The 25272-nt window shown below is 35.4% G+C and overlaps 1 protein-coding gene across 1 annotated transcript in view; it reads left to right on the forward strand.

Moving 5' to 3' along the window:
• SLC7A11 (solute carrier family 7 member 11) overlaps positions 1 to 25272 on the forward strand; it is an 87184-nt gene that overhangs the window by 31658 nt on the left and 30254 nt on the right. Inside the window, exon 6 of the mRNA XM_024977578.2 lies at positions 1264 to 1308. Coding sequence (XP_024833346.1) covers positions 1264 to 1308 — 45 coding nt within the window. The remainder of the gene's footprint in view (positions 1 to 1263; positions 1309 to 25272) is intronic.

The raw sequence follows: 25272 nt of genomic DNA on the forward strand, positions 1-25272 counted from the left end.
TGTAGAGCTTTACCACACTCACATGTGTATGTGTTATACTCCACCTGGAATGTCCTTATGTCATTTCACCAGGGCTAATAGTTAAGCATTTTTGAAGCCTCAACTTGGGTGATGCCTCCTCTCAAAAGCTTTCTATGACCTGCCAGGCTGGTTTTGACCTCACCCCTGGCTCCTGGTAACCTGGACGTGCTCTAGCATTGCCTACTGTGTTGTTATATCCACAATGGATCATTCTATGAACAACGAGCTCTTTAAGGAGAGGGATTATAGATTTCCTACTTTTATTTCCCCAGTGACTAACACATAATAATCTCATATATTGCTGGAATGCAATTAGGAATCCAAAAATGGTAAAAAAAAAAAAATAATAAATAAATAATAATAATGTAATAATAAACATGTACCTACCCTATGATCCAGTGATCATATTCTGAGTATATGCACAAGAGAAATGATTGTATGGTCCCCAAAAGGACATGCACAAGCATATTTATGGTATCCATATTCATAATAGCTATAATTGTAAATAATTCAAATACCCATCAGTGGTAGGCTGTATTGGTGTTACATTCATACAATGAAAAGCAAAAATAAAGAATGATGAAATATTGCTAAATACAATAACATGGATGAGAGCCAACAGATATAAAGTCCAGCAAAAAAAAAAAAAAAAAAAACCAGACACAAAGGAATATTGTATAATAGTTATACAAGCAGATATTATTAGTCTATTGTATTGAGATGAGCAAAACTAATCTATAGTGATAGAAATCAGAATAGTGGTTGCCTTTATGGGAGGATGAAAGAGATGATTGCAAAGGGCCTTGAGGGAACCCTCTAGGGTACTGGAAATGTTTTATGTTTTGATCTTTGTTTTGGTTGTGTAGGTGTATAAATAAATAAAAATTTATCAATATATGTTGAGATTTGTTTGCTGTTTATACATTATACATATTTACACATTTACTGTTTACATACTGTTTACATGTTTATACATTAAGATTTGTTCACTGTTCACTAATCAGTTTGCTGTTCATGTTATACCGCCATAAAAAAATTAAGAAATAGAAAAGAACTCCATAAATAATGTTTAATAGAAAAAATAAAATGCGGGAGCATTTAGTGTTGGAGAATTTCATCTTAGGTTATTTGTTTATAAAATTTTTATAATTCTGAGTTTGATTATAAATATTTAAAATGTGAAACTTTGGATAGTGATCATAAAGTTTATTAATGGTTTGTACTTTATGTATGTCTTTTTAGGTTTTATCTCAACTTTGTTACTGAAGAAGTAGAAAATCCTGAAAAGTAAGTAGTTATATTTACTGTGAAATATTCATAAGGAATAAAATGTAAGGTTATATGGTTAAAAAGTGGACCTAAAGAAGGAATTCAGCAGGGGCTAATTAGCTTTCTCATCATCATCATCAGTGTCTTGGGCAGTAAAATGTACTTGATTTTATCATAAGTTAGATGTAAATAACTTTATTGTGTATTCTACATCCAATATTTAAATTGTCTGATTACCTGAAAGCATAAAAGAATAGATTTATATTTTAGGTAATTCATTTCTTAAAAATATACATACAACTTAAAATGGACTCTTGGCTGCTCACAAATGTTCCGTAATTTGTGAACTCCAAAACTTGAGTATTTCTAGGATTCATGTGAATTTTTTTCATAACTATCCAACTAAGGAGAATGATGTAATTAATGAACAAGTAGTTATGAAAGCCTGTAAATAGCTGTAGAATATCATAGGAACTTGTAAATTTGAGAAGCTGGACGACTACTTTTACTTCTTGTTGTTGATAAAAATCCTTTTATAATTAGGTGGCATGATGGTTTATATATGTTCCAAAATGAATTATTTTTAATCTAGAACTTTGAAAAATGAATTTTTATGATTTGTATAAAAAATGGACTTTATACAGGAAAATCACATAATCTATGGCCAGAAAGTCAAAAGAAGGACAATTGAAGTAGTACAGTGTAAGATAAAGACAGAATTTTGAAGCTATTTAATCCATCTGACTTTTATTAAATATCTACCATGTTCCAACTATTGAGCATCATCTTACATGATGAATAAGACTTGCATTCAAGATTTTATTGTCTAGTCATTGAGTCAAATATGTAATCAAATAACTGTAACATGGTGTGATTGGTACCACAGTAGATTATTTTCTCAGTCTCACAGAGATGAAAGGAGGAAATATTATCTAGAGAGATGTTGCTTATACAGAGACTCAGATGATGAGTAGGTGATTCTTGTTGTTTAGTTAAGTTGTGTCCGACTCCTTTGTGACCTCATGGACTGTAGCCCACCAGGCTCCTCTGTCCATGGAATTCTCCAGGCAAAAATAGTGGAGTGGGTTACCATTTCCTTCTCCAGGGGATCTTCCAGACCTGGGGATTGAACTCATGTCTCCTGCATTGGCGGGCATATTCTTTACCACTGAGCCACCAGAGAAGCCCCAGGTGTTCCTTAGGTAATAAAGGAGAGAGAGAAAAGAAGATAAAGGGAGAGGAAGGGACAGACTTTGAAGAAAGGGAAACAAGCACGAAGGTGAGTCAGTATGAAGTAACCTGGACTTCAGAGAACATGCCTAAGGGTTGACAATTCAAATGAAGGTAGACTAAAGTTCTGGCGGCAAGTATATTAGAAGCTGATTAAATCTGGCCAAATACCAGAGTTGTCAGAATTTTGGACACATAAACCAGCATGTGTGCATGCTAAGTCAGTTAGTTATGTCTGACTCTGCAACTCTATGGACTGTATGTAGCCTGACAGGCTTCTCTGTCCATGGGATTCTCCAGGCAAGAATACTGGAGTGGGTTGCCATGCCCTTCTCCAGGGGATATTCCCGACCCAGCAATTGAGGTTAAAACAGTATTTCATACTGTCTGATGTAACCTTTATGCAAATTACTTTATGCAAATTTAAACATGTGAAAAGGTTCTTTTATTGAGAAATATAAATTTATAGCAATCTTTTTATCTTTATAACTAGAACTGTGGTTGAGAACATATATTTACCAGAAACTAGTTTTTCTAGCATTACTCTGAAATGATAAACTACATTTTGACTCTAAATCTATTGATTACAGAGATAAATAGGTTGCTCTGTTGTTTTTTTTTTTAATAATTCATGTGTAAGTAGCAATGTGGAGAAAAGACTTCTCTTACTAGGTTTCATGTAAAGTATTTATTGAATTTGCTTTGTGTGAAAGAGATAGCTGTGGTTTATGGCTGTCTCTTAAGTCTAAAAACATTTTAAGAGACCTATTGCTAAAATCCATTATCAGAGATAATTTCTTCTGAAAACAAGGGCAAACTGTCGGTTTGGATGTGAACCCATAATATAACATTTATGACATGGTACCTCAGTGGCATGGAGATAATTCATATTCTTTTTTAATGTTATTTAATAATTTAAGCATAGGTTTTGTTTTCAATGTATACAATAATACTATTGTGCATATTAAGCATATCAAGACTATGCCATTATTAGCTTGATCTGAATTTTTGATGTATTCTGTCAGAGAGATGCCAGTCAAGGATTCTCTTTCTCCCCTTTTCTTTTTCTTAAAGAGCCTTAGTTTCACACATAGATAATGTCCACGATCAATAGATATACAAATACTAAAGAACTTTGATGTATTGGTTCAATGATTTTCCATCATCATCATTGTTGCAAAGAGATTTCCTCATCTCAAAAAGTAATCATAATAATAGTATGTGCCTTATTGGATTGTAGTAATGAGTTGATATGTATAAAGAATGTAGATTAGTGACTGTTATTTTGATCTCTACACAATTGGTTGTTGCTAATACTTTTATATTCTTACTTTTGGAACAAGGTAAAATGTTACTCCCATAAGAATGTTTTCTAGTTTTCAATGTCCTAAGCAATTCTTTTTTTCTGGTGTTTTTGAAGGAAATACAAAAACATTATTTCATACCATATTGAAACTTGTATAAGACTAAGGTTGTTATCACTGGTTACATTGGATGAAATGTTGTCTTTTATTGCAAATTATGATTCTGCAAATTTCATTAACTCTTCCTAGAATATTTTTAATTTAAAATTATATTTTAAGCTCTTAAACTAAGGAACTTTTCAGGAAAGAGTACAGATCCCTAGATTTTTAGTTTAAGATGATGAGTAACTGCCAAGACTTCAGCTGAAGAAAGAAACCTCTGATTTCTTTCTGTTCTTTTATGTTAGGTACTCAGATATTCCATTTTTTTGCATGGAAGATTCTTTGTAAAACTCAGACAACACATTTATTTTCTCAGAATCAGAATATGAGAAGTTTGCAGAATCCCCTTAATAAAAAGTACTATGGAAAGTACCTAATGGAAAGTATTAATTTGTAATATGTATTTATCAACCAATATTCAATGCATTAATTTTAAAAATAATAATCCTCTGAAATGTTGACAGTTAATCCAAGTCTTTTAAAACTCATAATTGTTTTAAAAAAACAGACTGCTTTGGGAAATATTGATGGTTGAATATAGAGAACAGATGGTAAAATTATGCAGACCTTGTCCGGCTGTGTAATTTGTATTATTTTGTAGGGAGACACAGCTCTCAAATACCTTTAGTTACAAGGGAGAATAATTATTATTCCATCTCCTTTGTGATGTGCCAAGATAAATGTGCTTCCCAATCAGTCAGGGGTGCATGTGTCCAGGTGTGCTGTAATGGGCACCATTCTGGCAGCTGGTGAAATGAATCATCAGCTGGAGATACAATACTTTTTACTATCCTTTTCCACCTGGGCAGTATAATTTCCCTAAAATTGTGACCTGATAGAAAAAGAGATCATTAATTTAGATCAGTGAAAGTAGTGATGTGGTTTAAAATATACAGAATGTAGAATAAGGTTTCATGATCACAATTAGTTACCCTTTACATATAATTTAATTTCAGTGGAAATCTTTCAAATTAACTAACATTGCTCTATGGAATAATTTCTGAACTGCTATTATGACTATGACTTATAGAACGGTTCCTTAATGTAGCAAATGAGAGATACACTGGGAAATTAATGGAATATTAATAATGGAATCCAAATAGCTCATGACTTCTTTCTTAAGTCTCATCTATTCTTTAAAGCTTATAAAACACTAAAATTTGGGGCAAAATTCCTGTTATATGATTATATTTGTAGTGTTAAAAAATGTTCCCATGGTGTTTCTTATAATTTATATTTTCTTCTCTAAAAGTGGCTTTGGATCTATGGAAGGAGTTATTGTTTCAGATCAGATCAGATCAGTCGCTCAGTCGTGTCCGACTCTGCGACCCCATGAATCGCAGCACGCCAGGCCTCCCTGTCCATCACCAACTCCCGGAGTTCACTCAGACTCACGTCCATCGAGTCAGTGATGCCATCCAGCCATCTCATCCTCTGTCGTCCCCTCCTCCTCCTGCCCCCAATCCCTCCCAGCATCAGGGTCTTTTTCAATGAATCAACTCTTTGCATGAGGTGGCCAAAGTACTGGAGTTTCAGCTTTAGCATCATTCCTTCCAAAGAAATCCCAGGGCCGATCTCCTTCAGAATGGACTGGTTGGATCTCCTTGCAGTCCAAGGGACTCTCAAGAGTCTTCTCCAACACCACAGTTCAAAAGCATCAATTTTTCAGCACTCAGCCTTCTTCACAGTCCAACTCTCACATCCATACATGACCACAGGAAAAATCATAGCCTTGACTAGATGAACATTTGTTGGCAAAGTGATGTCTCTGCTTTTGAATATGCTGTCTAGGTTGGTCATAACTTTCCTTCCAAGGAGTAAGCGTTTTTTAATTTCATGGCTGCAGTCACCATCTGTAGTGATTTTGGAGCCCAGAAAAATAAAGTCTGACACTGTTTCCACTGTTTCCCCATCTATTTCCCATGAAGTGATGGGACCAGATGCCATGATCTTCGTTTTCTGAATGTTGAGCTTTAAGCCAACTTTTTCACTCTCCACTTTCACTTTCATGAAGAGGCTTTTGAGTTCCTCTTCACTTTCTGCCATAAGGGTTGGTGTCATCTGCATATCTGAGGTTATTGATATTTCTCCCGGCAATCTTGATTCCAGCTTGTGTTTCTTCCAGTCCAGCGTTTCTCATGATGTATTCTGCATATAAGTTAAATAAACAGGGTGACAATATACAGCCTTGACGAACTCCTTTTCCTATTTGGAACCAGTCTGTTGTTCCATGTCCAGTTCTAACTGTTGCTTCCTGACCTGCATACAAATTTCTCAAGAGGCAGATCAGGTGGTCTGGTATTCCCATCTTTAGGAGTTATTAAATATTTTATGTGAAAACACAGTGAATATCATTAAAATTTTGTAGTAATATAAAATTATTTCATTTAATAATTATTTATAGCATGGTAACTGGCTCCCCAAACAATAAATATTAGAGTAAGAATCATATTTTGAGGAGCACAAATGTCTAAAGTTTGGACCATTAAGGTGATATATAGTCCCAAGGAATATCTGAATTTTAAAATGATATTTCCCCCCAAAATGAAGTGTGCAATAGTAATAATTGTTAATGTGTATAGTTGTTCTTAAAAGTCAAAATGTTTTTATTTGAAAATATAATGAGTTTTTGCTTCATGACATTACTTTTCTGGCAACTGTGCAATCTATCATTGTTCAAAAAGTTACATGGTGCAAAGAACATATCATTGAGATGTATAATGTTTGTAATCCTGCTTTCAGATGGATAAATCATGTCTTGTGTTGATGAAAGCCAAGAAATGGATTGCTTTAGTTTGACCTTGGGGGTCTGAGATTAGTCAGTCTGTCTATTGGACCTGTTCCAGTGTTCTTCTCACTTCATTTATTCCTTCTGTTCTGAAGAGTTGGAAATAGTGGACTTGGAGAAAGTCAGTAAGCCTTGATATCATCTGTCATTACTGAAGAGCAGGCTATCAACATGCTATGATTAATCAGCTTTAATAGAAGGTTTAAATAATCAGAGTGTCAAGTTTAATTAATACTTTGCCTGCTTTCAATTTGTATGAATTGATGCCTGAAAGTCATCACACCTTATACCAATGATAATTTAGAAGAGGAGAAATTTGGTTTGGGAAAAATGCCCAAAGACCTTTAAGGTCCTGGGATCGATCAGAGTGGTTCATAAATGGTCCATAACCATGTTATTTACATTCAGTTCAAATGATGCAGTCTTAAATTCTTAGTATGTATGTTTTTATCCTTATTGATTTGTAGTAAGCCAGAGTAAAGGCATTTGTTAATAATATTTTATGATTTTATATGCCTATTGCTTATAGGACATACGAAACTGTTAATATGATTAAAGTCATGGTAAAACAATGCAATTTAAAAATTGTCCAAATATGCTGAAGCAAAATTGCATGACAAAACATTAAAAGTTGACTTGAAATCTTTTGTCTTGCATTTTGGCATTTAAAGGATGTAATTTTCTATGAAAGACAAGTCTTCTTAAATGCTTTCTAGCTTTCTAATGTAATAGTTGCTAGAAAATAGCATATAGTGTATATATGCACAGATTATAGTAATATTGTTTTGTGATCTTTTTAACATTAAAAAGTAATATTGTTTTCATTCTTAGAGTATTCCCAAGGTGTCTTTTATAAATACTTAAATGTTATATGCTCTTAAGGTATGTAAACTAATTTTCACAGAAAATTACCTCACTATAGGTAAATGTATCTAGAAAAATACGGATTATTAAGCAGAATTAATTTGTAAAAGTCTTTGCCACATGAGCTTCTTAGACATGATGTCTCCTAATGAAGCTAATTTGTAAAATTGAGTTTATACCCAAGTTTACAAAGATTTCTTTGGCAAAATGAGGCATCTCTTTATTAATGGCAATAAAGCATTGCTAGGATTATTTTAATATGTGACAGTATTTCTCTTCAATTGTTGAAATAATTGAAACCTAAATTGAAATCATTCTACTTTATGTATTTCTTCTGGAAATATATATAAAAAGTTTGGCAGATGTATTTTTAACTATTTTCAGAGTAGGAGGATAATTATGCTGGTTGAGCCACTGAGGCAGACAAAAGATCAGGATTTGTACAAATGACACAGAGAAGAGATGATTCTGTGTTCAGAGAACAAGGTCACCAAGTTACTCCTCCTTGCCTTTGTGCGGTCTAAAAATTTCTCTCTAATGGAACATGAGGTTGATGTACCCTGCGATCACAATTTTCGCATTTCTCAGCTTCACATATGCATAAATTTGGCTCAAACACAGTTTGTTCATGTAAGGCTAAAGTGTCAAATAAGTGGTGCAGAAATTACAGGATTATGTTATAATATTTTATCAAGCAGTAATCAAAGAAGACAGATATTAATCCTTCATGTGCTTTGTGGAAGATATTTAGAATATTTTAATTTTTAGGATTCGAACCCTATTATGAGGCAAAAATCTGAAGGTGAATGCTTTTGACTGTTTTATGTCCTTTCAATTTAGTTGTCTCTAAATTTGAATTTTAATTTTTTTGAAGTTTATGTTTTGAGTCTAAATCCATAAACATATGTTTTAGGAACAATAGTGTTGGTTCTACCCCATGTTTCTGTTCCCATTAATTATATGTAAAACAAGAGACCTCAAGTGGTATGATGAATAGAATCAAAGAATTTCAGAACTGGAGGGGGACTTTGCATGCTGTCTAATCTAAGGCTTTACCAAATATGAATCTCCTCCATATCTTTAAACAGATAAAATTCATATAAGAAACATTGGGAAACTTACTGTAGCCTTTTTGAACTGGGGTACCAATATTTTTTACTTGCATCTGTTGATTATCAACATGCTAATTTCTATAAGCATTTTAAACATTGATAAATTGGCTGGCTGGCATAAATAGGGTGGATCAAATGTCTTGACTTTATTAGGTACAACAAGAATGTCCTTTGGGGGCTTCCCTGGTGGCTCAAGACAGTAAAGAATTTACCAGCAATGCAGGGAGACCCAGGTTTGATCCCCAGATCAGAAGTGCCCCCTAGAGTAGGAAATGATAACCCACTTCAGTATTCTTGCCTGAAGAATTCTATGGACAGAGGAGCCTGGCGGGCACCTGTCCATGGGGTCGTATAGTCGGACATGACTAAGTCACCAACACTTTCAAATGTCATTTAATTCCTCAAACCCTAGATGTTGCAGAGTTAGAATCCTCTTATCTGAAAGGAAATACCTTCCGCAATTAGAAGTAATGTTGGTCATTAGATTGTCTCCTTCTTTTGAGTTCATCACTGTAGGAGCTCCCATCATCAGTATTCTGCTTTATGCAGATAAGCTACCCTTCTCTATGCCTGGATTTGAAAATCAATGATTGTACTCAAAAGATGGCTCATAACTAAATCTTACATTCTGGATTATACTAGGTAAAAACTTATTAGAACACTAATATCTAGTTCTTGAACTGCTGCTTGGTATTCATTTATTCGTTAAACAGAGTTTAAGATTCTCACAAAAATAGATGGATATCCCATATTGTTCGTCATGGGAAGAAATAAGATGTGAGTAGGCCACTAGCTGTGTGCTTGCCATGCCCTGAAATAATTTTGACAGTTTTGTTCTAGTCGTATTCAAACATTGACTCAGCTTATCGATCTACTCAGGAAAATGAGCAACTTTTGAATCTGTATAGGTGTAAGCTAAAAATGTATTCCAATAATGTAAACATCTAAAATGAACCCAGTAGAGTTGAGACTTTCCAGTTAAGCAACATTTCCTTCAGTTTTATGAACTATAAAAATATTTACTTACTGAATCTTTGAAAATAGCATTTGCTCAGGGAATAAAAATTCTAATGCTGTCTCCTCTTAATGAGATGTTTCACCTTGGTCAGACCTCTAAATTTCTTCTGAATCTTTATTAACCCCCCTTTAAATAGAGGGTATTAATCCCTATATTGCGGTTCCCATGGGGTTGTAAGGATAAAATATGTGAAAATAAAAAAATGTTAAAGAGCCTGACAAGTAATATACAAATACCATCTGCAACTCAAACCTATGTTCTTCAAAGATTAGAATATTTAATAATCTTTGGAAAAAATTAGAGGATTCGCATAATTGTTTTATGAACAAAGGTGCCTTTTCAACACACATGACCTATTAATCAGCTTGGAAAGTTGTTCTGCACCATCAGCAAAGTGCCCAATTATTAGTAGTTAAAGGGTTCAGAAGATGATGAGAACTGCTTTTTATTTAATAGTTTCTAACCTCCCTCAGGTGGTAATAAGCTCATGCATCTTAATCAGAATGAATTTCTTGGCAGGTTTTTTTTTTTTTTTTTTCTGTCTGAACCAAATATTTGCACACCCACACCCATACTGTCCTCATCACTCCACTGGCCAATGGTGCTGCCATAATGGATGGACTATTTGTATTTCCAGTGCAGTCACCTATTTTTAGGTTCCCTCTCTTCCCAAGAAACTCCTTTATGAAATCTGACAAACAGGTTCTTGATCTGAGTGGCTGGTATCATGTGCTGAAATTTTTATTTCCAGAGAGGAAACTACGGAATTGACACAAAATAGAACACAAGTACTAGTTTAGCCCTGAAAGGTGTGTATGTATGTGTGTGAATGTTCACCTAATTTAAAAATGCATTATTGAAAATATGATACTTGTTATCTAAGTAATAGATGGATTACTTCAGGGTAACACTTCACTATTTTTAACAATATAATGTGTCTTATTTCCATTCTTCAGTTGAAAAAGAACATAGAAGTGAATTAACGTCTCGTGGCCATGTAATTAGTACATGAGAAGACTAGGATTATAATCCATGTTTGATATAATAATGGACTATTTTTCTGGCTCCAGAACTTTTCTTTTTTTTTTTAAATTCAAGTATAGTTGATTTACAGTGCTGTGTTAGTTTCTGGTATACAGCAAAAGTGATTCAGTTATATAAGTATACATATATATAATTCTTTTTAATATTCTTTTCATTATGGTTTATTACAGAAAATTGTATACAGTTCCCTGTGCTATACAGTAGGACCTTGTTGTTTATCCATTCTATATATAATAGTTTGCATCTACTAGTCCCAAACTCTTAATTCACCTCTCTCCTCCCCCTTCCCCCTTGACAAGCACATATCTATTTCTTAAGTCTGTGAGTCTATTCCACAGGTAGACTCATTTGAGTCATATTTTAGATTCTGTATATAAGCGATATCCTGGTATTTTTCTCTTTCTGTCTTACTTTGCTTAGTATTATAATCTCTAGTTCCATCCATCAGAGTTCTTCTCAAATGCCAGCTCTTCTCCTTGGAGGCAAAACAGATGTGACCCATGGGTATGCAGGGTGATGGTGTAATGCCTGACTAAGGATGTAACTTGGCTCTGAAAGAGGAAGTTTAGAGAAGGGCAGAACCTGGAAGGCTAGAATAGAGAAGTGAGGGCATCTCTGATAGCAGATGGGCATAGGGTTTTAGGGAATATTGTGTGGACTCCTTTAGCTAAAGTAAAGGGTTGTGAAGATGAATAAGAAGACCCAGTGGTAGTTAATATGTGGGTGCTGACGTGAGGTGAGCTTTATCCTCCATTACAAAAATTTAGGACCTGATCTAGGAGCCCTATGGGATGGGGTGGGTAGGGGTATGTTGAATGTTTTTGGTGTACATGAAGCAGTGATCGGGGAGGATGACCCTGGTGGCATGTTCAGTGGATTTTCTTTTTGTGACATATATACAGTTTGAAGAGAATTCCAATCGAAGAAGTCACATTTCATTCTTCTTTTATATGATTTTTTTTTAATTGGAGTACAATTGACAACACTGGAGCTTTACAGTGTTGTTTTCATTTCTGCTGTACGTTGAAGTGAATCAGCTATATGTACCTTAGAAAAGGTAGTTGTGTCCTGGACTTGAACCATTGCTAGAGTCAGACAAGGTGAAAAAAACGTGGCAGAAAATTCTATCAAATAGCATCTTAATCTCTTTACTCCCAAGCCTAAAGATATGGACTAAACAAACTACTTAGAGAAAAAGACTGAATCAGCATAGTCTACATATAACTCTCCTGAAAATTATACAATTGTCTTTTTTAATGAAAAAAAATGGTGTCATTTATTCTCCATACCAATAAAAGAGCAACTGAGGCTAAATTAAATGAGAAGAGGGTTCATTTTAGAATACAATTTCTATTGATATGTGTTGAAACAAAGAGAATTTGATTAGGCATTAGAATGATCAAAATCAAGCTAAACAGGTTATCATTTAGCCACAATGATTTAGATATTCAGGTTGAAAAAAATCAGAGAAACCATTGCCTAAACTTGCTTCCAGTTCTATAATATAAAGATTCTCTTTTTAGATTACTGAATATATAGGAACCAATGTGGGGAAGCATATACAGCATCACAGGTCTATATTATTGGGGAAGTTGTCACATACTAGGAAGACAGATGAAATCCAGAAATCCTTAGTTAGATTTTTAAGGTCAAATAGAAATCACAATATTGTAAAATAATTATCTTTTAATTAAAAAAATAGTTGGAAAAAAAGAAATCCTGTATCAGAGTTTGGAAGTATTTAAATAAGATGGGTTTAAAAAATCTGATATTCAAACATTTGGATTCTAGGGGAAACGAGTGTAAGGAGGCAAGGAAAATAGCAATATCAGTACAGGACAAAAGTTGGGCTGGGAGGCAGTTAGCACTGCTAGGCACAGTGAGATTCACACTGGTGTAGAAAAAGCTCTGAACTTGAAGTAAGTGATGACGAGTCTGGTTCTGGAGATACTTGATTTTGTGTCTGTAACTGCATCCTTTATCTTCTCTGAGCCTTTGATGTCTCAGTGCAAAAAAAGGAAGGGTAGAATAGCAAATCTTGAATTTTCTGCCAACTCCAGTATGTTCTGTGATTCTTATAGATGACATGCAAGTACCTAGGTTAACAAGTAGAAGGTGTTTGGGGAGCATGGCCAAGGGATGAAACTTATGAGACCTCTCTGAGGAAGAAAAAGTGTCAATTGTGACCAGTTTCTAGATCACATAGTGATTGGGAGATTGGACAGGACTGAAGTGTTTGAGTTACTTTAGAAAATGGTAAGAAGTTTGGATGGACATGTAGGGGTAGTAAAGCCCAATTGGCATCCACCCTCATCCCAATGTGAGAATTTATCAGACCTGAAGATATAGGGGGAGATACAAGCTCTGAAAACTGACTCATTGGGACCACTTTAACCACAGGATCTTATGATATGTGGAGTGTGCCAAGAGGAATATAGATGTTAATACACTTGTTAGGATGATCAGTAAAATGTGATGATGAACCCTGGATCTGTTTACTAATTTTATCACATATATGATAGCTCTATTATCTTAAGTGTTAGACATTTACAATAATTAGGTTAGAATTATTGATTTATTTAGGATTGTATGCTTCCTACCTAAGGAATGAGAGTTTTTTTTGTAAAGACTTTCAAAAATGTATATTCATTCTTCTACTCAACTGTTCAGTGGGTATTCATATGCTTATCTTGCAAAGTTTTGGTGACAATCAGAAACAATATACCGATGTGTCTGACATTATTTTGGTCATAGTAGATGCTTATTTAATGATAGGCCACTTACTTTTTATTGTTGTCATCAAACACCATGTCATCAGCTCTTTTGTAATCCAGTAAGGGTTATCAGATCAGGATTTGTAAACTTGGGCAAAGTATTTTTTTTTCTTTTGCACTACTTAATTGTTGGGTTTGCAATCCATTATGACAAGGTAAAAGACACCCTTGTTTGAAATGCTTTGCCATGGGAAGCAGAAATTATCTCAGTCTCAGAGTTAGGCTTTTCTGATCTCTGACATCAGAGGCTGTTTTTCAAAGACATGTAGTATTTCATCGGTTTTCTAAGGAGGCTAGCTCATAGCTTTTAAACATCAGATGATTCTTGCAACTATTTACTCTTGTACCATGTTCTCATACCCCACTTTTAGGTATTCTTTATTCCTCTCTTAAAATTATAAACACGTGACAGATAGAAGTATCAAAAGCTTAACAATAATCATTACTGATGCAAATTTGTCGAGAATGCAGTGATGAAATACAAAGGCCACTATTTTATATGGTGTGCTGTGCTTAATTGCTCTGCTGTGTCCAACTCTTTGCAACCCTCTGGATTGTAGCCCCCAGGATCCTCTGTCCATGGGATTCCCAGGCAAGAGTACTGGAGTGGGTTGCCATTCCCTTCTCCATGACATCTTCCCAATCCAGGGATCAAACCCAGGTCTCCTGCATTGCAGGTGAATTCTTTACCATCAGAGTCACCATATATTTTATATGGTAGGATATACTATATTATATGGAAGATAATTTATGAAATTAAGTCTATGACATAACAATCAAATATTTTATAATATGTGAAAAAGTAAAGCTTATAATACAATCATGTACTATAAAATGAGAAAGAGACTAGCGATTATAATGCATGATTTTTTTAAACTGAGTTGTTTCCAGAACCTGGTAGGTTGCCTATCACACTGAGCTTTTTATAGGCATCTGCTGTCCTAAAGTGTCTAAATCGTCTCTCCTTTGGCCTTTCATGACGTCATTTTCTCTTCTTTTCCAATATTGTACAGTCAAGGTCATTCATTCAACAATAGATCGCAAAGCATGTAATAATATTTCTAAAGGGCTAAATTATTTCAATTTTCATGTAACCTCTGTGTAAAAATAGTTCTCTACCCATTTACCTTCTTCCATTCACACATTGGCATTGTTGTGGCCCAGTTTATTAGACTAACTCACTGTCACAATTAACAACACATTGAACTTGACCTTGAAAAAATAAACCACAAAGGCCTGGGGTATTAGAACTTGAAGGAAAGTAGCCATGAAAATTTCCAACCCTTTCCTTGTAAAGATAAAACAGTTGAAGTCAGTTGTTGGATTGGTGGATTAATTTGCTTGTATTTAGGAGTTTCAGTCTTGATCCCTTTCCAGTCCTCTTTCTAAACAGGTAATGATGTTTGAATTGGAGAAGGCAGTGGCACCCCACTCCAGTACTCTTGTCTGGAAACTCCCATGGATGGAGGAGGCTGGTGGGCTGCAGTCCATGGGGGTCGCTAAGAGTCGGACATGACTGAAGCGGCAGCAGCAGCAGCAGCAGCAGCAATAATGTTTGAATACAAATCTAAGAGATGGATAGGGCAAGATTGTAGCCTTAAAATTGTTAACAGTTGAGGGGAGAATATAATCATTAGGAATCACCTGTATGTCATTTGAGAAGAGAACAAAACTGCTTTTCAAATATATTAACATTTACCTACATTCGACTTTCTAAAACTGTTATTCACACACTTAATCAAAGAAGTCCCAGGCTACTTGAATTAAGTATTCTCTTCCAGGTCGTTTATTGAAGGTCTTTTAGTTGCAAAATCAAAACAGAAACTTGATGATTAGGAAATATTGAATATTAGGCCATTATAAGGAAATGGTTAGGTTTTTAAAAACTTTTCTCTAACTAATCTTTAGAGATAGACTAGTTCTTAAAAGAGCTCTGAAGTCTCTCTGAGGGGCAATATTTAATTTCCCTGCATTGATATTGTCAAACAGTCAAAATCTCACTTCCTTTATTTTGGCCTGAGGCAGGCAAAAGAGAAATTGATATAGAAGACACGATTAATTCTTTTTTTCTTCTTTGAGCCAGAAAATGACAAAAAAAATGAATGAGATAGATAGCAAAAGGAGGTCATGATTCTAAAAGACTGTTTTATAGCTGCTCGGAGTCTGATAGAGGAAAGGTTAAATGTGTTTTAAATGTATGTATTTAGCTACTGATCCTCATAATGCCATGTGATCTCGCCAGGGAGAGGGGATCCAGTGGCAAAGATGGGGGGTGGAATGGAGCTGCAAATTAAACTCAGTGATATCTCTGTCTGGGCCATGAAACTGTCTTTCTGCCAAGCCACAACCTGAACTCTGAACTGCAGCAAGGGAGAAAGCTTTCACTTGAATATGTAGGTGCTTTCAAACTGTCGAATTTATGATGCAACTCTGTGACTAAACAGAGCGGCAGTTTCCTGTTCTCTAAAAGATAGTGCTAATTCAGTTCCTACTGTTGTTATTTCTTTTTTTCAGTTAATTTTTATTGGAGCATAGTTGCCATTTCTACAGCAACTCCTCCCAGAAGTCCCCCACCTCTCAATCTGGCCTCCCCAACTTCACATGGCTACTCCAGGGGCACCCAGGAACACAAGATACCCTGTATCTCGTTCTCATAATTCTCCTAACACACCTCGTTTATTCCATTTTTAACTGGCTAGGACACAAATTTCCATATGTAGTTGTGGTCAAATGATTTAGTCAAGAGATAGAACAGAAAATTTCTTTTTATGTCTTCTGTACCCTACCAGGAAATATCAAAGTAAAACTTTATGATTTTCATAGTATTTTCAGTAACAGTCTATAGTCTCTCTCCTTTTATCTTAATAATAGATGATTATTTTAGAATATCAAAATAGGTAGAAGGAAATTAAAGTCAGCTATCATCTCATGATTAGATCAAATGTAAGTACTCATTGTTATTGATAGTTTTGTTTTGTCCCATTTGTGTGTGTATTTGTGCCATGCGTGTATTAGTAGAGGTAAATATACAGAGGCATTTTTTCATAACCCTGGCATTTTAATATGTATTTACTTGTTTGATTATATATTGGCAGTTTCTCCTGTGTCACTCATTGCTGCATCCGCAGCAGTTTGAAGAAACTATAAAGTCTCCTCTGCCATCTAGATTTGCTGTTTGTCAAGCTTAACTCTTTCTTTTATCTAGATCTATCTCACTTTTTAAATGTCATGTCGTTATTTTCCTAGATCTTTAAAATCTAATACCATTTTTAATGGTGGTATAATATTTTACTGGGTAGGTGCATCAGTATGTACTCATTTTTCTTTTAGACATTGAAAATGTTCCCAGTTTTTCTTAGTCTAATAATGTTGGTTTTTATGTATTTAATATGTAAATCTTAGTACATAGTCAATGATTTTCTTAGGAAGATTGATAAAAGAGCCTTTTACTGTGCCAAAGGCAATGAAATTTTAAAAGGCCTCTTTTTGCATTACCAAGTTGCTTTCCAAAATGGGTACATATATCAATTTCCTTTCCCAATAGTGATAATTAAGAACACTTAATCAGCATTGTATCATTATTTATAAAAAATCTTTGTTAAATGAAAAGCAAAAGTTAAACTTCCTTAAGTTCCAATTTCACACAAGAGGCTTAATACTTCTTCCTTGTCAGATAGCTGTGTGGATGCCACGTGGGGGCATGAATAGTCATGATTCAACATAATTCTTTGTTTATCATGGGCACTGATTCTTTATATCCTGTTTTTTTTTTTTGTAAACATTTTTGAATTTTTCATATAAATAAATTTTTCTTTATGATTCAACTTATAGAACTTTGACTTTAAATATAGTAACTAATAAGTAAAATGTTTAAATATTTATTACATTTAAATGTGGGGCTTCCCAGGTAGCACTAGTGGTAAAGAACCTGCCTGCCAATGCAGGAGACACAGGAGATGCTGGCTAGATCCTGGGTCAGGAAGATCCCCTGGAGGAGGAAATGGCAACCCACTCCAGAATTCTGGCCTGGAGAATCCTATAGACAGAGGAGCCTGGTGGGTTACAGTCCATGGGGTTGGAAAGAATCGGACATGACTGAAGTGACTTAGCAGCAGTAGCACATTTAAATGTAACCATTTAAAAGTTTTTTCTGTATATTGCTTTTATATCATAACTGTTTCTATATCCTAGATCATTTAAATCTCACTCATGTTTTGTTTGTTTTTCCTTGATTTTTTTCCATTGAACATTTTGTCTTATCTGAAATGGATTTCTTCAAGTGTGATCCATCCAACATATCCATCTATCCTTTATTTTTCCCCAATATTCCAATATCCCATCATTTCTTGAACAGTCATATTACCTTTAGCTTATGATATTTACTTAGTTTATAACATTTACTACAGTTATTATATATTAAGCTTCTATGTCATGTACTAGGTTTTATTTCAAGGTAATCTATTCTGTTTCACTTATCTCCTCTATTGATATATCAACCAATTAATATGCAATTTTTATTATTAAAAGTTTTAATGCTTTTTTTAATTAAGAGGAAAAGGAGGCCTTAATCACTATTCTTTTTCTCTAGATAAACCAACATGAGTATAACATATTTGTATAAAGACAGTTTCTACTCTTAGCTTTCCATGCATAGGAAGAGAATCCATGCAGTACTTTGAAATTTAAAACTCATGGTTTTTCAAGTTATTTTGGTAATATTATCTCATAACTTGCACTATATAAAGATATTTTCTGCATATATGCATAGAGAAGGAAATGGCAACCCACTCCAGTATTCTTGCCTGGAACATCTCATGGACAGAGGAGCCTGGTGAGTGACAGTCCTTAGGGCTGCAAAGAGTTGAACATGACTGAGTGACTAAGCATGCCCACATTGCATATATGACTAAATTCTTTATAGTCTAGAAATTTCTTTTGCTGTGTACTATGGTTAATTTTTGGCTTATTATTTTTATTCTATTAGATTTTTAAAATGCTGACTAATTAAAATAACCTACAAGTTATCATCCAATAATATTAGTCTTAATCTTTTCCCCTTTAGCCTTTCTTTTTTTAACACCTCATCTCTACTGATAAAGCACCTTTTGTAATGATTGTCTCTGTTGCGGAATATTTTTAAACAAAATGCCAAATGCCAGAATATCAATAGAAATTTCAGTGGAAACATGCAAAAGTTATTTCTTTATGATGCTTGTAGTTGTTGAATCAACCGTGTAAGGGATTAAACATGAAAGAATGTAATTATTATGTATGTATCCAACTAGTTCAATTTATACTCCTGAGAAATAATCTTTTGCCACACAGAGTATAACCATGGCAATATACACAATTCCTAAGCAACATATATTAGAAATAATAAGTTTTTCCCTTGACATCTTTCTTATCATTGAACCAAACATCTGTGGGAAAATACTCAAATCATGTTTTTAATGCATCTCTTAGACACTTGCTACTTTTCTTACAAAATGAGAATGCAGTATTGAATTATATCATTTCTAGCACTTATTTTCTTGTGGTGGTTCCAACTCATTTGGTACAGTTCCAAATGTATGCATAGAAATCAACTCAAGACACAATCGCATTGCTCTTTCAATCCAATAGTCAATCAAGAAGCTCAGTGCTTTGACCAGAAGTGAGTCAGCTGCTATCACGTATTTAGAAGTGAGCCTTCCTCGTGCCTTTTCCCTTCCTCAGTGGTATCTTTTCAGTCTGTGATCCCTTTCCACTGGCTGCCGCCTCTAGGTTGCAAGCCCTGATCCTTTCACGGTGTGGACACCCTGTTTGTTTGCACTGCTATGTCTCTGCCGATGGTTGCCAGCTGCCGGTGCCATGCTGTGTTCATGTTTTATGGGGAAACGTTCATGTGTGGCTGCTGTGTTTGATATTAAATCTGAGATGAACTTCAGGAAACCTCCTGCTTTTTATTAAAAATGATTTTGGCTAGGGGCTGTGTTATCCTGTTCATAAATCAGGTGTTTGCAGAGATTTAATAATTTAGAATTCACGTGAGGTTTGGATGGAATAAACATTCCTTTTTTTCGTTAAAGCTGCCTCTTAACATTTTTCCTCCTTTTTCCTCTTCATTGCTTCCATTTATTTATTTTTTTAAAGTCTTCTTTTGGGAGATTTGTACAGATTTATCTCATAGCTGTGAAAATAATATAAAAGGAAGAGTCAAAACGATAGCTTAGTTTGCTTGAAGTAATTTAACTTTGCTAAGTTTTTTGAGTTTTTCCATCACAATTATAAACACACTTCTAAGTATTTTAATCCCTTTATACATCCAAAGTAGTTATCTTCTCTTCTTGCTTTAATGTCTTTTAGAACATGTCCAAAAATAACAGGTTGATAAAAAGCAAATAAATAAATGAATAATAGAGGCCAAATAGTCCAGGAACTCTCCACATGTGATTACAATGTTTGTGAAAAGCAGAATTATCCTTGAGAGTGTCAGAGTCCTGACAGCTCCTCATGAAAATATTTGCACTAGAGTTTTAGAGCAAATGCTTGCAGGACACTTGATGTGCTCAGTTGAATGTTCTTAATTTCTCTGTTGAATCTGGTTAAGTGTGAAAATACAAGGATATTTGCAAAGACTTTTGGAGTTAAAAATGTTTTGTTTTCCTCACATTGAAAATAGTAGAGAATGAGGAGTACAGGGGTTGTGGAGCATACTCTGAAATAGAGAGGAGGCTTCCCTAAGGGGAGATTTCAATCCAAGCCTGACTGACTGGGGCATCATGTGAAGAATGGGAGATGTGGAACTCCATGTCTTATCCTGTTCAAATTTTGGATTCCATAAGAGAATGAATTTTTTATTGTAGTTTATATCTTTATCACTTTACTTATAACAATGTCTAGCATAAATAAGATATTTGAGAAACAGTGGTGAAGTGAATGAACTTTTTTATAAACAACTCTGATCAAACGACAATATCCTTAATAATGTTATTACAAATGTCGTCCTAAAATTCATATAATTTAAAAAATATATTTGTAATAACATTTTGATGAAAGCTAAAGGCAGGAAATATAAATGTCTTTGATAATATTGTCCATTTAATGTGGCATCCAGAGGTCTGACCTGATCTATAAACACTGTCTTAGAATTTGGAGAAGGGACAGACCACTTAGCCTTTAAATGCTTTTCTGTAATGGTCAGCCAGGCTGATACAATGTAGGTAGTTGTAATGTGCTGGTATTCCTGATTGAGGATAGAATCATAATCTCAAGACCCAGAAGAAGAGTTTGAAAGTCACGCCGAAGAATTGATGCTTTTGAACTGTGGTGTTGGAGAAGACTCTTGAGAGTCCCTTGGACTGCAAGGAGATCCAACCAGTCCATTCTGAAGGAGATCAGCCCTGGGATTTCTTTGGAGGGAATGATGCTAAAGCTGAAACTCCAGTACTTTGGCCATCTCATGCGAAGAGTTGACTCATTGGAAAAGACTCTGATGCTGGGAGGGATTGGGGGCAGGAGGAGAAGGGGATGACAGGATGAGATGGCTGGATGGCATCACTGACTCAATGGATGTGCGTCTGAGTGAACTCCGGGAGTTGGTGATGGACAGGGAGGCCTGGCGTGCTGCGATTCATGGGGTCGCAAAGAGTTGGACACGACTGAGCGATGACAGAACAAGGCAAAAGCAGGCATTTCCTTGGATGCTCTGATACATTAGCAAGGGCTTAGCTGAGTATTCAAAGGATTCTATTAAACAGTCTTTACAAATCAGCTTTATTTGCTAAAGTGATCAAATGATGATCTTCCAAGTGAAATGGACACTGCATTTCATTAATTCAGCACCCTCTTTAAGGAGGAAGTTTAAGCCTGAAGAGGTCCAGTGATCTTCTAGGTCCCTGCGAATGACTGGAACATGAACCAGCCTTCAGACTGGAGTCCATAGAATTTTTCATAATTCTATGAAATCAAGTTAAAAACAAACATCAAAGGCAAAACTTCAGAGAAAATGTTTTGCATAAAGAAAGCTTACACTTGCGATGGTGTGTGTACATTTTTTTCTCTTCTTGGTTATAGGAATTTGAGGATGGGGCTAAGGGAGACTATGTAAGAGAAGGGGAATTACAGGGTGGGTGAATGAGGGAACCACTTCTCTTTCTGAGGCAGGTGGCCCCTCAACCATTGCATGTTGTGTTGGACTTTGTAATACAGTGTATCCCTAAGGAGAGAGCTTGCCTGTGAATTCCTTGCAATCTAAGAAAAGGCATTAGCAAATACAAGATAAAGCACAAAAGCTTATTTTTCAAAAGGTTTAACTTTTGAGCTGAAAGATAAAAGATGACGATATCCATTTCTACTGGGTATACAATTCTTGGTAACGGGAAAGCCCAAGGAGAGCAGAGAGGAGCTTGCAGGAAGTTCTGCCATTCTGGGGGCCTTTGTGACCTTTGCAGGGAACTGTCAACTGTTCCACACAGAGTCTTCATCATCTCTTTCTTGATAATGACATATTATCTCTCTTAACTGGCAAGGTGCTTAACCTATCAGCTCTTTTTCTTCTCATCTTCGCCGTTCTCTGTAGCTCCATTAAGCTGCTGTGTCATGTTCTCTGGAGCCTGGCCTTGTGAATTTACCATTTTGATTAAAGTCAAGACATAACTATTAGCTCCCCTATCAACTTTATACCTTTCCTGCTAAGAATTTTTCCCTTAATTACCTATATGTAGGATTTGTGGCAGTGAAAAATTATTTTAACTTTTAGGATCAAATATATCCATATATGCAATCATTCATAGATAGGCAATTTATGAAACCAATTCATGTACCTTTAATAGGAAGCCAGTATTGAGTCCAAAAATTATCTAAAGACATGATTTGACTTGTAGCATCTGGAGGAATGATGTTAAAACTATTCAAAAGCACTGGATCACTTCAGTTGTGTATCAATACATAAAACAAGTAAAAGAGGACTGATCTGGTTGAAGTGAGTGAGAATAGGTTCACCTACTTACCTATTAGTTATTATATCTATGCACATATGTATGTTAAGTTGCTTTAGTAGTGCCCGACACTATGTGGGGAGAAGGCAGTGGCACCCCACTGCAGTACTCTTGCTTGGAGAATCCCATGGACGGAGGATCCTGGTGTGCTACAGTCAGTGGTGTTTCAAAGAGTCGGACAGGACTGAGCAACTTCACTTTCACTTTTCACTTTCATGCCTTGGGGAAGGAAATGGCAACCCACTCCAGTGCTCTTGCCTGGAGAATCCCAGAAACGGAGGAGCCTGGTGGGCTGCTGTCTATGGGGTTGCACAGAGTCGGACACAACTGATGCGACTTAGCAGCAGCAGCAGCAGACACTATGAGATTCTATGAGCTGTAGCCCTCCAGGCTCCTCTGTTGGATTTGATTTATGGGTTTATAGTAGGAGAAGTGTTATCAGTTCCTTCTGAGACTCATGTTAATGGCCTGAGGGAATTTTGACTCTTAATTCCCACTTACTATGCCAAAGTGGGTATATTTATTTTACATCACCTTGTTCTTAGCCTAAGAGTATATTTATTAAACATTGCATTATCTTATTATGTGTCCTTGGTCAAAAAAAGGCAATTATACATTGATCTCAATTATACTGATTGATTTCAATTATACATTGAAGTGCAGGGGATATTATATTTCAAAAGAGTGAATAATGGGGTCTATGTTTGCTCTGTTTCTGGGAAGTTGGAAGAATAATAGAATTTTCACTGTTCTAACTTTTTCAAATGTTTTAATTTATTCTCATGTGGGACATCATTTTAAAGACTTTATGTCATATACTAGTCTCTTACAAAACAAAAGACATAAGATAAAAATTAATGAGGACCCATTTTGTCTCATATAAATTAATTCACTGAGATCGACAAAAAGTCTTGATAAAATGAAGTCCTTCATTCTCTTATTAGTTAGGGTAATGCTAGCTGCTTTAACAAATGAGCCACAGATTTTCAGTGGCTCTTAACAATCGAAAGTTCAAATTTTTTTTAATTTTATTTTTTAACTTTACAATATTGTATTGGTTTTGCCATATATCAACATGAATCCGCCACAGTATACACGTGATTTAATTTTTAAATCATGTAACAGTTCACCGTTGGTGTCCCTGGCTGCGGGTGGATTTTATTCCATGTATTGGTTCTGTGGCCCAGATTCCTTCTTCCGCATTGTGGTTTTGCCTCTGTGTAGATCCTCTGCAACTAGGGAAGTAGGGGTGGAGTGCAGGGGTGAACAAGGCAACCCACTCTTAACCACCTTGTCTGCAATTGCCACATCAGTCGACATGGATGAATGAGCCACACTCCCACCTAGATACTGGAGAGTCTGGGAAATGTCCATCTAGATAGCTGCTTCGCAGGAATACTTTGGAAAGAAGAACACAGAATTGTGACGAGTAGTTCATTTACTCAGCCATATGTATCTGAGGCCTTCCCTGATAGCTCAGTTGGTAAAAAATCCGCCCACATTGCAGGAGATCCTAGTTCGATTGCTGGGTTGGGAAGATCCACAGGAGAGGGGATAGCTATGCACTCCAGTATTCTTGGGCTTCCCTTGTTGCTCAGCTGATAAAGAATCTGCCTGCAATGCAGGAGACATGGGTTTGATCCCTGGGTTGGGAAGATCCCCTGGAGAAGGGAAAGGCCACCCACTCCAGTATTCTGGCCTGGAGTTGGACACGACCAAGCAATTCTCACTTTCACTTTATGCATCTGAATCTCAGGAACTTGCTTATTTTGAAAAAATGGTTTGTATCACCTTAGAGTACTTTACACAAAATCCCAAGGAAAATATAACATTTTAAAAAGTATAGTGTAAAAACAATATAACAAAAGTAAGGATTGAACATTAGTGTGAAATGTAATTTATTGTTATTAAAATATTTTATCTTCTGATTTATTTACTTGCTAACATTTTATCAAAAACCAATTTTGTTTCTATTTTTGTGCACTCAAACTTGCCTACTAATATCTCTACATTCATCCATGATAAATATGGATAACTGTAATACATCTGGAAGACACACTCTAAATCTTGAGAAAATAAGAAAAAATGAGATGCAGACAATGCAAATTTTTTGTGCATATGAAATTCAAGCAAATGAAAATTTACTCTCAAGCTATTTACATTTTGCTGAATAATTTTATTTAGGCATGAATTTATTCTAATAGTGGGATAAAAAATCAAGTGTTGTTAGGGCTGAAAATGCTTATACTAATGCTTCTGATTGCTTATTACCCTGTTTCTGAATTATAAGTTTCTACTTTAGTTCATTTTTCTGAGCGGTTTTGCTGCACTTTTCTCTCTCTCATGTATCTGTGTACATTGTTCCTTGAGCCTCCTTGAGCCTGCAGTCTTTTAATCTGTTTCTGTTCATTTCTTACATCTCCCTACAGGTTTCTCTATCTTCTTTTTGTTTATGGAGTTCTTCATCTGTGGACAATGGAAAATGGTGAGATTTAGATTAGACATCAGTGGTAATGAAATTTACAGCGTCTCAGTGAAAATACCCGTAACTTTGCCAGAGTGCAGTTAAGAAGCAGAGGGCAGGTGTTTAATGCTTGAAGTCAGTGGGATCACTGTGTACCTTTATGTGACAATCTGCTTGTCACATCACTGTGTTCAGCCTTGGCCCAGAAATTGTCATTAAGTTAGAATGTGAACCGTGGACCTCT

This window comes from Bos taurus, chromosome 17 (genome assembly GCF_002263795.3).
Source record: "Bos taurus isolate L1 Dominette 01449 registration number 42190680 breed Hereford chromosome 17, ARS-UCD2.0, whole genome shotgun sequence".
NCBI lineage: Eukaryota > Metazoa > Chordata > Mammalia > Artiodactyla > Bovidae > Bos > Bos taurus.